Below are 16991 nucleotides of genomic sequence, written 5' to 3' on the forward strand. Positions count from 1 at the left end.
AAACCAAACTATTCCAGCTATTTGATGGAAATAGTGTATTTGGGGATTATAGCAAATCTTGAATTAGCAAATAATGGTTACGATAGCCAACAGTGCTTCCAATAAATAAGTGCACGACTAAACAGTATCAAAGTTTGATGACAGTAAATATTTTATTTGAATTCTGATGTCAAAATTTTGAATACAAAGACAAGGTGAGACATATTTGTAAATGGACGGCACATAGGTGTATACTGCAAAGTTTGTAGTATTAGTATAGGTACAAGATACCAAACAGAATACATGGGTTGCAGTAGTTTTAGATAATAATCCGTGTTTCACCACTGCTTTGGCGCCTGGTAATGAATGATTAAAGAGAACGTTACCATGAACAAATATAAAGTAAAACAGAATGGGGCCAACAGCAACATGTTGTCTAGTAATTGTTTTAGCTATCCGATATTGGATGGTGTATAAATCCTTTTCATTCAGTATTCATTAAATGAATGATATCAACTGTCTGCAGAACACTGGTGTATTCTACACTTGTATATCACATGAATTTACTAGAGACTTATCTGATTTTGAATGAGCATATCAACTTGTCGATACCCCCCCCCCCCCAAATCTCACTTGGCTGTTTCAATCTTCTCCACAATTAAATGAAACCCCAGCACAGGTTCTGCTGAATGTAAGCAAAACCACAAAGTCTGCTGAATGTCTGATCTTTTCATTATGTTCGCACAAATATACAGTGATATCCATTTATGTAATCACTAGGTAAAATCCACTGAAAAATATTTTTGAGAAGACGAGCACGAAGGAGTATAACATGTATGGTTGATGGCATGGTCAACTTTGGTAGAATGTATCGTCTGAGGTTTTCAGCTGGCGCCCACTTTCCCAGTCTGCTTCAGGTTGAACCCCCCGCCTGTAAAACGAGGCCCGTCGGTCCGTTGTGGTTGGATAGGGGGCGCTCCAGCTTGTGCCAGGGCTCTCTCTCTTTCTCTGCAAATAAATAATGGGTGCAAATTTATGTTAAACATAAAATATTTGTTTTGCAGATCAGAACAATCAGGGTGCTACATAAGCACTTGCCCAATTGCCCGGGGCAAGTGTTTTTGAACAATGAGAACAAATGCTTGCCCGAATTGGGCAAGCAAAAAGATTTGAAGCCACTTTTTTTTCACTTTTTGATATCCCCCCAACAAACCCATAGGCCCTAATGTCAACCATACAGAAGCCCAAAGATAATGGCTGTTTGTAACACTCTTTATATTTCATTTCAGCAACTTTCCAACACTTATATTGTGCATGAAGAAGTCCCAATGTAATGCAATGGCAACACTTGATCAGACCGAGTTTAACTCCATTGTGTTTAGGTGTGTGAATCAGTGTGTGGAGTTTTATTTGCCCGACCAGGCAAGTGATAAATCAAAGTTATGTAGCACCCTGACAATGGCAAATTGTAATCTATTTCCTCATTATCTTTCATTCAAGTCCACTAATTTTGAAAATGTTACACCTGGGCCCCATTTCCTAAAGTTGCTATGACGGCAACTCTTGCTGGAATGACAATTGTCATGGGAACAAGAATCCAGCTTCCTGACTGGCTATTGCCATGGGAAGTTATTATTCTAGCAAGAGTTGCTATCCTAATATCTACGTGAAACGGGGGCCCAGATGCTGATTTGAAGTGTTAGAGAAGGGCAAATACCACATGCGTTTGCAAATACAAAAAGGGCATTTGTATTTAAATATCTATGTAATCAATCTACTGGGAAAAAGTTTTTTTTTTCTTTTTTCTTGTTTTTTAACAGCTTAGTAGTATAGATCGACAATGATGCATGCACCAAAACAACACATAAAATATGGAATGGGTTTTGTACAATTACCTTCATTACTCCAGATATGATGAATGAAAACAGATGAATTAGCAAGCCAGACTATAAACTTACCAAGGATTACAGAGTACAGGGGAAACTCGGTATAACGAACACTGCTATAACGAGATATCGGTTATAACGAGGAAATTTTCTCGGTCCCAAATTTCCTTCCACACAAGTCTATGTAAAATGCTACTCTTATAGCGAGATCGGCTGTAACGAAATAACTGCTATAACGAGATAAATTTTGTGACTTCCAAACAAAGAAAAACATAGTAGATCAAACCTGCTATAGCGAGGTAAAGCAAAATGCCGGCCTTCGGTAAAGCTTTACTTCCCCTGTGCTATCATCTTCCGAGATTGTAAAGCTTGATGCGCCAAAAACTGTCTTGTACACACATAATCATTAAGCACTCCAGCTAGCACTGCATGTTGTACGTGTGAAGTGTGTGTGTGTGCACGCACACTGATACATATACATGCAGAAAATGTAGTGGGACGGCCATATGTATACATGACATCATCGTGACGTTTAGCAGGTGTGAGGCAATCTGATGCTGTGATTGGCCTTCTACTTAGGGAATTCCCCGTCTTCACACACACGCAGTCATAATGTACATACAGAATGTGTCACACACACACACAGCATTGTGCAGACCATATTCAAGCTTTCCACACAACACACACCTATACGATAACCACATACCAATCCACAGACGATCTTGATACAATCGCAAGCTATATAAATTTACAAATTCAAACATCTACAATTAATAAGAAACACAATCTTATTATTGGATTTCCTTGGCGAAAAAAATCTTCTTACCCATAAAGGTGAGTAATTCCCTCACGCACAATATCAAGTTATCATCAGTATTGATTGAAATATGATGGGTAGTCCCACATGTGCAAATTAATGTCTTTATTTTATGCCTTCTTTTATGCCTACTGATATAACGAGATATCGGCTATAACGAGGAAAATGACTCGGTCCCGACCATCTCGTTATATCGAGTTTCCACTGTACATGAATAAACGCAACCCTTCACCTCTTAACATCTTGAAAGTAGCATCACGACCAAGTTTTTACTGATCAAGTCTCCTGTATCTCACCTTGCTTGCTGCTCCTTGCGTTTCTGTGCATAGTATTTCTTCTTAGCGTCCTGCAGCTCCTTTGCCAGTCTTTCAATTTCATACTTGTACTCCTGCACTTGAGATTCGTACATGTTCAGCTCTGATGCCATGCCCTGCACAAAAGAAAACAAAAATAATATACACTTTATAGTCATAAGGTTACCATACATGAAAACATGGCTATCTAATATCAAGAACTAAATTCTTGTATTGTGACATCATCATCTCGCTTACCAGCATGTTTTGATTATGCACATTACAGCACTTTGTAATTGCTACTGAAGAATCACAAATGGACGTGTTCATACACTGGATGACACATATTGCTCCCAAGTGAAAGGTTGTATGCAAATCTGTACACCAAGGCTCATATATGTTCGAATACATACTCAAACTATGCAGTGAGACTTGAAAATCTTGACCTACATCAACTTCTTCCGACAATATCGTCTCCAACTATAAGGCCAAAACTTCTTTTGTCTTCTTGATATTTCTACGTAACTTATATAACGAGGTGGAATTGTAGGATGTTCTCCAACAGTATGAGAGTGAAATTGTTTAAGAGTGCTCTAGGAAGAAATTCACTCCGTGACTTGTTTTACTACAAAAGCGGATAATTTTTCTTGCTGAGGTGGGTAGGGTGAATTTTGAGATTTTTTAATTCTGCAGAATCAAGGCATGTAAAAGTGGCACATATAACAGACAAAAAATATTTGTGTGCATTTATTTTCTCGCTAGTTTCTGGTCTTGCGAAATGCGGGAAAATTTCATCATGACAATAAATTGCACTTTTATAGTACTCAAAAACTGGTACCAGAATACAGCAAAGGAGAATGAGACTGGGGAGAGGGGAGAAGGAAGGCGATTATTCTATGGATCCCCTACCTTGAGCTGCTTGGTCTTGTCCTTCAGGGTCTGCTGGTAGATCTGGAGCTGTTCAGCCACCTCGGGCCCCGGCTGTCTGGCCAGGATGTGCTTCAGCTCCACATAGAGCTTCTCCTTCTCCTGCACGACATAGAAGTATGAAACGGAAAGAGATATTGGTCACACACATGGCCATGGATTGTCATCACAATGAAAATCCATTTAATATAATGAAATGAGTGCTCATCAATATCCATGCAAATGAGGAATCATTGATAATAATAATAACAAGTTCTTATACAACATATTTCAGACTTTAAAAGAATTTCTATGTGCTCACATCACAATTGCTCATATCAAATTAAGTACAGCTGTACATTCAAACTTGAGGAGACATTTATACAAAGAGCAATCACGAAATGTTCAGATACCAAGTCACCACAGTGTGCAATGAGACCTGAATGGACCAACATATGACATTAATCTCACAGGCAAAGCATGATGATAGCAGATATAAATGAAGCTCAATGAAATGAGGTACACCTAGGACCTAAACAGGCATCATGCCAGAAATGAAACTCAAAATCTATAAATTTCAATACTAATTCCACACAAATTCCATCGATGAATAAAGAGTTTTGGGATGAACATGTAAAGAAATCAGAGCTTTGCATCATGTCCATGGTTGGAACAGAAATAAGCATATATTACATTAGTAAGAAGATCAGTAGCATATTTAAATGCACCTAACCATCGTAATATAATAGGATAGGTAACACGCAAAATATCCCAAGACCAGTGTCCTGTTGCATGAAATTTTTTACTTAGGGAAAATTCTGGTAAGAATTGAAAAGCTCAGGATAACGCGATTTTGCCATTGACTTTAACACACGAAAACGAGCTCTCTGTAAAAAGTAGCCCAAGTTCTTTTCGGTCAATAGTTTCGTGCAACAGGCCCCAGCTGTATAAAAGTTACAAATGGTTCATTCTTTCAAATTCTGAGATGCTGACCTGAATGAGGAGCTCCTTCTCCACCACTTCCTCAGTCTTCTGGATGAGCCTCTTCTGCAGCGTCTGGATCTTCTGGATCATCTCGTAGGTGCTGGGGTCGGAGCCCTCCAGCTTGCGCCAGCGGTGGATGTTCATGGGGTTCTCCAGCTCCTCCTCCAGGGCCTTGCATCGGGTGCGCTCCCGGAGCAGCTCACGCTGGAGATGGTAGACCTCACGCCTGCCAGGAGGAAGGACAGCCAAAAAATAATAATTTCAAGTAGAAAGTTACTTTAAAAGTGAAAATTTTCGCATAATTCGCACGACATGAAACTAGCTCAAAAGTGAAAGCCTTGAATCCTCTGCTTGTTGTATGTAACACTTTAATATTCTGATTCTGCAGAATTAAATACATGCGAAAATCTATTCTACCAGACCGAGCCTGAAACATTACTCGTGAAAATTTCCACTTTTGCAGTAACAGAGAAACCAATGAAGATTGTTTTTTATTTAGTTTAATATCACCTCTAGACTGAAGGAACTGTACCTAAAATAGTGTTAAAATTTTTAGTTGTTTTATCTGTTTTCTGATTTTATCTGAGCTATTCATTCATTCATTCATTTACTTTTTCATCCAGTCCAGCACAAACAGTAACATGAATATATCAAAAGTCAAAATACAAGAAATATGTAAAATAACATACATATTCTAAGAAAACAAGTTTGAAACAAAAATTAGACAAAAGGTTTGATTTCACATCACCCCATAATTTGATGCTAGTCATGATAGGACATATGTATCACCGTCTTCACTGGACACAAAAGGCTCTGTTTTATAAACTTCAAGTTCTTCACAACCCTTCAAACTCACAATAAATACAGGTACTGAGGCAGCAGCATTTGCACTGAAGTTGTTGCATGGAAACTTTACTGTGATTAACTTGCGAATACATAACTTTTCGAAAAAGGAACTATGAGTCATTGGTTATACTGGTCTTACCTGAGGTCATCGACATTGGCAACATTCTTATTGAGGATGTTCTTCTCCCGGCGCAGTTTCTTGATCTCCAGTTTGAGGAGGCGGATGTCCTCCAAGCGTTGGCGGTACTGCAGCTCACCCTTGCCCAGGGTGGAATGCTGGATCTTGATCTTCTCATAGAGCAGCGCCAGCTCGTCATTACGTCGCACCAGCTGCGTGCCCAGGATGTCGCGCTCGCTGATCACCTGTTTGCGCATATGAGCAAATTTTTAAAAAAGTTTGAGGAGACTGGTATGGCTGATGCCTATGCATGCTCACATCGTGGGTGGGTGTGGTTCAAATGCATGCCACACCTGACCCTGGCTGGCATCTCAAGATTGACCTTATAGTGATGGCATCTGTGATAGCCACGTGGATGTCTGGTTGTTAGAAGTTTGTGTGGCTAATGTAATATCCCATAAGCAAACCTAGAAAGGTACTTATTTCATTGATAAATACTTTCCTGATGTATCATTCACACAGGACATTGGAAAGATGTACCTTTCCATCATGCATTAAATACAGTACAATAAAGTAAATATTGACTTCAGCCCGGCAGGGTGATGGACTAATCCCATTTTATGAAGTAATTTTGCATATCATATAGAGTTGACAGCACGGCATTTGTACTGCATCCAGATTCATGCAACAAGATGACCAGTTTTGTTTATTATTGTAGTTATTATTTACTTATCTATCTATCTATCTATCTATCTATCTATCTATCTATCTATCTATCTATCTATCTATCTATCTATCTATATATCTATCTATCTATCTATCTATCTGTTTATCTATTTATCTATTTATTTTGGGGGCATTGTGAACACATTCCCTACCTGATCCAGTTCCTTCTTCTGCCTGAGGCGCTCAGCGTCGGCCTCAGAGATGATCTTGAGGAGCTTCCTCTCCTCAGCCTCCTGGGCCTCAATGTAGGCCTTGCTCTCCGCTGCCTGCTGCTTCATGCGCTGCAACTCAGCCTTGAGGGCCTCCTTCTCCTTCTCAACTCTGACATTGGGAGAGAAAGGCGGGGAAAGAAAACCGATGATTGGATGCATTTACACAGTGTTCCAAGTTCAATGCCAGCCTAATGCTCTACAGAATAGACACTTTTCTAGTGTACATTTATGGAGAGGTACAGAGTCATAGCTAGTTACAATAATTGTACTTATGGTAACAACTATTAAATGCTCACAGCTGATAAATAGCTGCCTACTGGTGCCATGGCAGCATATGGTATCATTAGAAGTTGAATGCCAGAGTTGTAAAATGCTGTACGAATTAGGGCTCTGCTCTCTGATATCATGTCGGTATAAAACACTGCAATGTCAATTGTTTTTTTTTATTATTCATTTCATATCATGGGGAAGAAATATAACACATAAATTGAAATTTTGTGTTTGGCAAAGTTCTGCAAAACAAACTAATCAAAATCTGTCTAAATAAATGCTTATAGTCAGATAGGAAATACTGTAAGCATAATGACATCACCCTTAAATTAGGCAAAAAACAACTTCCAGAATTGCTCAGATTTGCAAATATATTGGATTAGAAGTTATATGTAAACTTCCATATCATTTAATTTCATTTCATTTCATTTGTTTTCCATTTTTTTTCCAACAAAGATTATACACAATCATAAACACTGCATAATTGTCTGAATGCAAAGTACTTCCTTAGAAAATGGAAGAGGAAGTTTAGCCGAGGAAAAAGTGTAAGGTTATCTGACTGCACCTATCTTTAACATCACACAAGATATCTTCGAAGAATGCATCATGTCTTGATCTGCGATCAAGTGCCACAAATGACCATAGTAGTACATGCTCACAAGATGTCCACTGTTAATTACCTCTGGTGGTCAAGATGTTCCTTGACCAGTGCAGCCTCCTTGGCCGTAATCTCCTCCTTCAGCTGGTCAATCTGGTGGTTCATGATCTTCAGCTTGCGCTTCATCTCAGTGATCTCATCCTAGAGGAGCAACACAAAACTTCATCTTTAGGAAAGTGCTTCAACACCAACACAAGGTTTTCCCTCCAATGGGAGCAGTGTGACAACTCTAAAGTCAAAGACATCACTATACTGTTTTACGGTCATTAGACAAGAAAGAGCTCCAAACTGGCCACTACAGTGAAAAATTAGTGTCAAGCCCTGACCCTGATATCCACATTGCTGTCTCCACATTAAATATGTTCAGGTGTGTTTGCTCTTTATTTATTAATGAAGGCAATAGTATCTACTGGTATGGTCCAATTAAAGATACAGCACACAATAAATGTCAAAATCAAGATTTCAGAGCTAATCCACTAATCAAAACTGTCATTATAAAGATGAAGCAACTGTGGATCACAATATTGTCTGACTACTGTATATGCTATAATTTTCGCGTACATAAATTTTCGCGTATTGCCGCTGTCACACATTTTCTCAAGTGGTTAAATTCACGATTGGGGGACCAGAGAAAATATGAAGTGGCAAAGAAAGTGTGAATTTTCAACTTACTAGCAAATAAGAATGATACTAGTTATACACTGCATGAAAAAGACTTGCCAAACTCTGTGAACTAGTAAGTTAGAATTCAACATTTTTGAAGCGGTTAAGTCCATCGCGCTAGATTTCTGACGAGTGGTCCCCTGGATTTCTGACGAGTGGTCCCGCCTTGCGATAATGGATTGGCTTTCTACAGTATTCATAAGTAGACGTGGACGTGCGTAAACAAGCTTAGCCAGTATGGTCTGTTCGGTAAGCCGTGACATGGTATACTAGTACTGAAATGTTCGTATCATCAAGGCAAGGGATTCATTTTGGAAGGTAATATTTTCGCGTGTTGTTAATTTCGCGAATAGCTCCCGACTCGCGAAATTCGCGAAAATAAAACCCCCGCTAAATATATAGCGTACACAGTATATGAGAACAGAAATGGGGACATTTTTGTTCCTTCTCTTGGACACATAAAATTGCAATTCCATGCACACTCAGGAAAGGTATCTAAACATCGTGAAATGGTTTTTACAGCTAACAAAAGCAAGCAGCAGAAGGTCAACACGAAAACCTACCTGAGACTCAATGAGGTTCTTGCTGTACAAGTTGCGGTCACTGCGGACAGCCTCGTACAGGTTCTGCTGCTGCTTCAGCTTGGTCTCAGCCTCAGCAATCTTCTTCTTGTAGTCAAAGATCTGCATCTCACGCACCTTCACATCCTCCATGTGTTGCAGAACCTGCCAGGGTCAAAGGTCAATATTCCACCATTATACATGTCACAGTCTATTGACAATATTCCACAAGCAGCAGTTGCTGTTATCTGGATGGTGACACTAATTCATCTTTCTGAATTGCAAAGATCATGTTCTTCTTCCTGCTTTTTAGCCATTGACATATGTGTGCTATAAAGATCAAAATGGAGTCAAAAGGGGCATGAGCTTTCAATCCTAGCAGAATCTTTGTCTGCCTCTGATGAAGATTCTGCTAGGATCGACAGCTCAGGCCACTTTTTACTCCATTTCACTACATTGGCTTGCCACTATTGGATACCCAGTTTTCAGCAGCTTTTACTTCTACTTTTAAGATTAAATTACATTTTTTGTACATTGAATATTCTGTGTTGTCAACAAAACCTATGTCTGCCACAGTTGGTAAGTAATGCAAGGTACATTATTGTAATTGTGCTATGCATGCTTCATACAGAACTCCAGATATTAAAACAGAACATGCCATATCACCCAAAACAATATCATGATAGAGAAAGATCTTCATTTCTATCAAATACAGTTACATATTTTGAAATAAGCATCCACAAGTCAAACATAACATCTGACAGAGTTATTTTCACAAATCTAAGAGATCTCTCCTATTTTCAGTGATCTTAATTTATCATTATCTAACTTGATATTGCTAAAATAATGACATGAAATACATCATCTGCTGGTCCAAGCAACTTGTTGTACAAACAGACGTGTAGATCAGTTCAAATTCCCATTTCCCATTGGTGCTTACATATCATTTCATGTATGAAGTCATCCAGTTACTAGAACTGGGGTTTCCCAACCTTACACATGACTTCTGACCAGTATTTCTTTTTAAATTCCCTTCCACTTGGACCCTATCACTTGGATATAAGTACCAGATACATTAAATGAAGATGACCCTCTCTGTCAAGCATAAACATGTCCACCACCACAGTCAAGGGATGCTCAACTGAGAAAGCTCAAACACTTATCATATTTTGTCAGTAGGAGCAGTCGGATGTTGGTGGAATCACACCGAGACATACCTTCTGGGTGAGGTCACTGGCCTCATTGATGTAGCGGTCCCGCTCCTTCTCCAGCTGGTAGATGATCTTGCGCTGCTTCTGGGCCTCCTCCTTGTAGTTGGCAATCTCCTGCTCCAGGTTCTTCTTGGACTGCTCGTGGAGCTTGACAAGGTTCAGCTGCTTCTGGGTGGCACTCGCAGCCTGCACGTTGGGGAAAAGGTTGGCAACGTCAGCATCATCATAATACATTGCATTATACATACTCACACAGACAGGGCATGGGCTGCAGTATTTGTATTGTGCAGAGAAACCCTGACACTTAGGTTGGAAAGTAAAGAGCACACATGAAAAGATACACAAATGGACTTGGGCAAAGTATGCATCATGTCATGCTGTGGTAATCCGTGTCCAACTACCAAACTGCTCTAGAGACTGATCATTTATGCATTTTCATAAAAGAATATAGTTTTCCCAGAGTGTGAGTTGGGATGTATTAGGCTACTATTTTCAAAGCCTTTCCATGAATACCACGGAAGTGGAAGTCTGTTGACAGAATGTCACAACCACAAGACAGTAACTATCCAAAGCATTACAAGCAACAATATATGCCCACATATAGGACACATGTTTTTTACTCATCAAGATACATAAGGTATTGGCATCATACCAAATAAATGTTCATTGCATTTGCTGTTTCAAATGCATGACGTTTCTAGGGAGAGTATATTACTTAACTGTTCTTCATGTTGGCAATTAGTTTGGAACAGAGTTTCGAAAAGACCTTCTCCAGGACACAACTATCATACCTTGAGCAAGTTCTTGTTGAGGATGTCTCTCTCTCGCACCAAGTCATCGATGGCCTTGCGATCCATTTCAGTCTGTCTCTTGTTGGCCTCAATTTCTGTGTTTCAGTTGAGTGAGGGGAGAAAATGCATTTGAGATTAAATCATTCAACTATTTACATTTCTGAAAAAAAAAAAATGTTTTGCCCAGAAGCAACTATTCAATACAAATCAAATCAAAACAAAGTAATTAGGAAAGATACTACGTATTGTTGTAAGGAATGATATCTGAAGTGATAATGAGCCTTATATATATTGCTTCAGAACATAAGCAAAGAGCATGTAATACAAGATCAAATGAGTCTACTCTGCTAGATTAGAAATTTCTGGAAGACGAAACTGCAACAGAGACCTGACACTTCTTCTCACCAATATGATATGACGAAAATTAATTTGGGCTAAAGTAGGCTTGTTTGTCAGATGTGCCTGTCTCAATTTCAAAGGATTCAGTCAAGGTTGATGGCGGAATATCATACACTATGCTCTGAAAATATCAGCAGTTTGTGTGTCGCTGAAAGCAAGCCATGCAGAGACTGCTTGTGAGAGTCAAACAAATGCTGAGACATTCACCTCTCTCCAGGGCGACAATTTGGGACTTGAGTGTCTCCTTGGCCTGCTCAGTCTCTCCCTTCTGCTCCTCAACAGTGCGCAGCTTGCGTTGGATGGTCTCCCGCATCTTGCTCAGCCGGACGGTATCATTCTTCAGGGATCCAATCTCCTCCTCCTTTGCCTGATTGCCATAGTAACCAGCAGGGGAAAAAGATGTTACTCAGGCAACATTTCACAAGAAATGTACACACTTGTAGCTTTACACATAAAAAGTATTCTTGCTGTATTTCAATATATACTTTTTTAATGAAGGAATTTGTTGGTTTGAGTGTACAAATCAAGCATCAAGTGTGAAGCAATTAGACACACACAAGGTCGATCTTCCACATTATCCAAATTCATCCAATTTCACGATAGGATTGAGCCTTCAATAATAACAAATTACTTTTCCAACAGAAACTCTCTTTTCTCTAATATACACACCATGAGTGTCAGAACATTTCCTACCTAGAAATTCCAAAAATACGATGTGGCATAACAATACAATTATGTTGCCTGGAATCTAGCATACTAATTGCATAGTGTAAACACAGTAGATTCCATACAACATGCAAGCATCATTATCACACGTCAGATTCAGCTGACAAGTCCAAGCACACAAAATGTACACAAAAGTTGTAGCTAGAGATACAACACATGTCTTTCCATGCAATGAGAAATCTGCTACTGTGGATCCTAGTTATACACCTTCACCCGATAGCAATTTACATGTATGCAAATGTCAAGATCCAGGAATGTAGACAGAGATGCTAGCTTTATTGTACCTTCAGTTCATTGACCCTGTGTTGGTTTTCTTGAGCCAGGCCATCGCAGTTAAGCAGCTGGGTCTCGTAGTCCTGCTGGAGTTTGGTGAACCTGGCGTTCAGGATGTCAGTATCCTTTTGGGTGCGCTCAAAGAGAATCTATGGTGACAAAAAACAGTGTATAAAATGAGACATCCTAACCCACAAGCATTTGAGAGTGCAGTGAAGACGTGGAATATTTCACATGATTATTTCATGCAGTCCATGCTCTGCATGTGCGTTCATGTCACAGTTTCAAAGCTTTCCAGCAAGTTATTCTCTAGGAGGGGTTGTGTCTGAAGTTCAGCATTCATACCAACCATCTTTACAGACCAGCACAAAAAACAATGAAGACATTTACAGTCTTCTCATACTGGATGCCTTTCAAATTGTAAATGCAGTAAAATAGAAACGATTGTTAATCTGTGGCATCTTACAATTTCTAAAATGTGTATTTGCAGTCATTTACAAGCCTTCTTAAAAATGGAATGAGGTCTTCTTCATTTCTGCCCTAACGCACAACAATCATAGAATTGCCTGCAAGTTATCTCAAAATATCGGACTACATCCAAAGTATCTTTAGTTGAGAAACGAGCCGAACTGTGGCGGCTCATAATGCTACCATTTGACATCAATTCATTCTCCAATTTTATTTTCTTTAAGAATCCAGAGCATTTGTTATTACACAACATAATGTTCTCACGTATCCCTTCAAATGTGATATTCATTAGTACAACAGAGAATGCATCCCTTAATGTTGGTCAGACTGAAGCTGATAGGAACCAACCTTTTGCTCTTTCAGCTGTGTCTCCAGGCGACTGATGTCGTCACGGTAACGCTGGCCCTGCTGCTGCATGCCCTTGATCTCATTGGTCTTCTGCTCCAGTTCCACCTTGGACTGCTTCAGCTCACGGTCCAGCTTCTCTTTCCGGCGCTGCTCTCGCTGGGCCTCATTGCTGCGAACCTGGATGTCTTGGTTGAGCTGAAGGAAATACAAAAAACAAAAATTGATAATGATAAAGATAAAAGAAGGGACTTACAGCAAGGTCACTCATGCAGAATGGAAAAGATTTTATTTAAAAAAAAAAAATGTTAGTTGCAAAGGCATTTAATCTATTACAGTATCTTACTCAGGTAAAGCAAGAATCTTTGTCAAAATACACACTAAACAGCTATGGAAGGTTCAGTTTCAGAAGTACTGTAAGGAAAAGAATTTTCTCGTGTTGGCATATGTGACTCGTAAACATGATGCTAATGTCACTGAAATGTGGAAAAAAGAAATATGCAAGCTAATGTTGCATAACACAAAGATTTCAGACTAAGGTGGCTCGGGCACTTACCTCAGCAATCTTATTTTCTGCCTCAGTCCGGTCTGTCTCTGCCTTCTGCTGCTTTTTGCTGGCCTCTGCCAGCGAGTCTCGCAGCTTGACGATTTCCCCCAGCTGCTCGTCACGCTCCTTGGTGAGATCTTCCTTCACCTTCAGCAGCTCGTTCACACTGCAGAGAACAATCATCACAACGTGCTTGATACTTACATCAAATAATGCTGCTATGCTTGATTCAAGCACAAGGTTTACAAAGAGGAAATAACCACCAATGTGAGGATTCGAAAATGAACAAACTTTTTGCATTCTGATTATGATTGAATATCTGTTTTCCTGTTTGAAATCTTTTTTTGTCTGTGTCCAAAAACAGAGTTTAGGTTTCAACAGTGACAGTCCTTATATGTTTGAATCAGAAAACAAAGTATATGTCCAAAATCTCTGCTTTATACATGAAGGTGGATGCTGAATCTACCAACAAAGAGTGTTTGCTTCAAGATGGCAAAACTTTGTTTTTAAATTGAGTGAGATTGTTGCTAAAAACTCATCAAATGCTATTCAATTCAAAATGCGTGGAATGTCTACTTGAAAACCCCTCCCCATACATCTCTGGGGCTGCCACTGCACCAGATCTCACCTGTGTTCCTGGCCCATGGTCAGTCCTGCTCCTTGCTCCACCAGCCGGCTGAGGTTGGTGATCTCCAGCTTGAGGGACTGAATGGTCTCCCTCGCTCTCTGCTCCTTCTCCTGGGAGGCATCCACCATCTTCCAGGCTTTCTCGATTTCCTGACAATCAACAAATCATTGGAAACGATTAATGTATGAAGCTAAAAGTGAGTGATTCTTACTTTACCGGCATACACAGATCTTCTACCATTACTTAAACCGTCACAAACACAATCACTAATTAAGTTTGGCAGTTTAATACAACAACCACAAGAGCGATAACCAGAACATATACTGTAAAACAAGGAATATTCGTGTGCATTCTAATTTCGTGAATTTCGCAAGAGCCAAGATTCACAAAAGTAGAATGCTGGCAAAAGTTCTTGTCTACACTATTTCTATGCATTGACTGTTAGAGGTAACTCACAAAAATTTTATGCCACGAAAAAGGGTGTCGACTTCAATTCAAGAAAATTTCATGCTGCAAAAATATGTTTTACATTATCCCATTGTAATGATACAATGTACATGTATCTTTTACTCAGTTGTGAGGAGATGAACAAACAACTCTATGTCAAAACTTCATTGCTTCTACATTGGTTTCTTTTCCTCACCTACTGGATTGTATAAATGTTGAGATTATATCTTAAGTAGTATATTTTTCACATTTTCTGTTCGGTGTATACAGTACTCTCCGCATAATTGGGTAGGCTCGGGCAGAGCGTTTCTTACCCGATTAAGCGGAGTACCCGATTAACAGAAGAACCCGGCTCAATCACAATGGACACACACAATGCGTATGTACATGTACATGCATTGTACACTGCACTAAACACCTGTCTGTCTATGCAATTGTGAGTGCCAGCTACAGTGTACATGTGTAATGTTCGTTTACGTGTGACAAGTCGGTACATGTACATGTGCTTTCATGTTTAATCACTCCCCAAATGATCGGTCTGCTTTGCAAATTAAGCAGAGAATACGATTAGCCGTGGAAAATTTGACGTTCGTGAATTCTTAAAGTGTTATATATATGCGATGAAATGTGGGTAGAAATGAGATAAGAATAAAATTATTTACCCATTTATGCGGAGAGGCAACCCGATTATCAGGTAATTTTAATGTGCATTGGAACTGATTCTGACATTACTACCCAATTAAACAGAGTACCCGTTTAAGCGATACCCGATTACACGGAGAGTACTGTACTAAAATTTACAGTGTACTCATTGATATTTAAAAACAACAAAATACCATTAATGCCCAAGTATCCCATTTTCAAATGTCACAATATCGTGCCTACTTTTTTCAGTTGTGCAATGGTTGTTTGGTCTTCTTGGGACAGCTTCAGGGCAGTGGCCACCTTGGCCGAGTTGGCCACAATCTCCGCATTCAGCTCCCGACATTTCTGCATCAAGCGCTTCTCGCTCTCGTGAGATTTCTTCAGGGCGCGGTGGAGCTTCTCATACTCTGAGCGAAACTTCTCCAGGCTCCGGTCGCCCATCAACTCATTGAGAACCTCCTGGAAATCCTTCTCAAGTGCCTCAAAGGCACTGTCCTCAATCGCCGGTTTGTCCTTCCCCGCACTGTCATCTCGCTTCTTCTCCTGACAAATCAAGATTGAGAAGCAGTTATGTTTAAGAAGGAAGGAAACAAGTTCAAACAACCACAACAAAAATCAACAAATTTGTCTATTATGTAAATCCACAAATGGTAGCGAGTGTTGCACTCTCATCAATGTAGAATTCTTCTGGAATGAAACAAAAAACAGTTTCTTTACAATCCGTCAATAGATTCTACAGCTGTACGTTAACCTACGTGTAACTTGTTAATGTTAGTTTCTCAAATTCTATTCCATCTCGATTCCTTATTCCTAAAGAAGTAACAATATCATTAAAAATCAAATACGTAACAGTGTTAGAGGTTCTAGAAAAATCATGAATTGAAAGCAACCTATCATTAGTATTATTAGCGTTAGTTAGACACAGAAATGTCAACACTAGCGTTACTCTGCTCACGTCGCATTATAGGTCTACCGGTAGATATATTTCTCAAAAGTGATTTCATTAAATTATTTCATTATATTTCTCAAAAGTGATTCCATTCAATTTCCAACAGAATGAGCAATAATGACAAAATAAAGGTTAGTTTATGTCTAACAGACCGAACCTGAGTATACCAACTAACCCATTAGAAACCCAATCTGAAGACTTCGTTTATTAAATTCAACGTTAATTAACGTGTCGTTAGTCGTTTAAGAACTCGACTGTCGACGAGATGCGAGAATTGGATAAGCTTCTTTTCCGCTGGTAAATACTGTATTTTCTGTCTCACTTACCTCTGTCATAATTGCTTCACAAGCTGGAGTTTATTGGATCAGAATTCGGCGTATTGCTCGCAAAATGCTGTCTTACTGTCCCGATTCCTGGTGCTAGATCATGTAGATTCTACACAGACATCGGTAGACGTGCCTTGAAAGTGTTGATACCCGATTGTTGTTTGGGTAGGTCTGTGTATAAATCAAGGCTTCAGTGTATGCACGCGACGCTGGAGGATCTGTAGCACACACAGTACACACAGGGTTGCCGTGCAAGCTCGGCTGGATGTTGATACGTTTCCATGCCGCTTCACATATTGTGGATTGACAATAGCACAA

At 39.5% G+C, this 16991-nt stretch overlaps 1 protein-coding gene across 1 annotated transcript; it reads right to left on the reverse strand.

Annotated features, from left to right (window-relative positions):
• Window positions 1-863: 863 nt before the first annotated feature.
• On the reverse strand, window positions 864-16799 carry LOC139711485 (cilia- and flagella-associated protein 58-like). Its single transcript, XM_071623363.1, has 17 exons — window positions 16674-16799; window positions 15639-15941; window positions 14307-14455; window positions 13688-13844; window positions 13135-13329; window positions 12330-12467; window positions 11527-11686; window positions 10921-11015; window positions 10136-10315; window positions 8922-9083; window positions 7718-7836; window positions 6708-6876; window positions 5851-6074; window positions 4875-5091; window positions 3885-4004; window positions 2979-3112; window positions 864-987 (listed from the first exon to the last, which is right to left on the reverse strand). Exons 1-17 carry the CDS (start codon window positions 16680-16682, stop codon window positions 864-866), a joined length of 2655 nt encoding a protein of 884 aa, XP_071479464.1. The 5' UTR covers window positions 16683-16799.
• Window positions 16800-16991: the final 192 nt, after the last annotated feature.

Source organism: Diadema antillarum, unplaced genomic scaffold (genome assembly GCF_040938485.1).
Source record: "Diadema antillarum isolate AM-2024a unplaced genomic scaffold, OU_Dant_1.0 seq00001661_RagTag, whole genome shotgun sequence".
NCBI lineage: Eukaryota > Metazoa > Echinodermata > Echinoidea > Diadematoida > Diadematidae > Diadema > Diadema antillarum.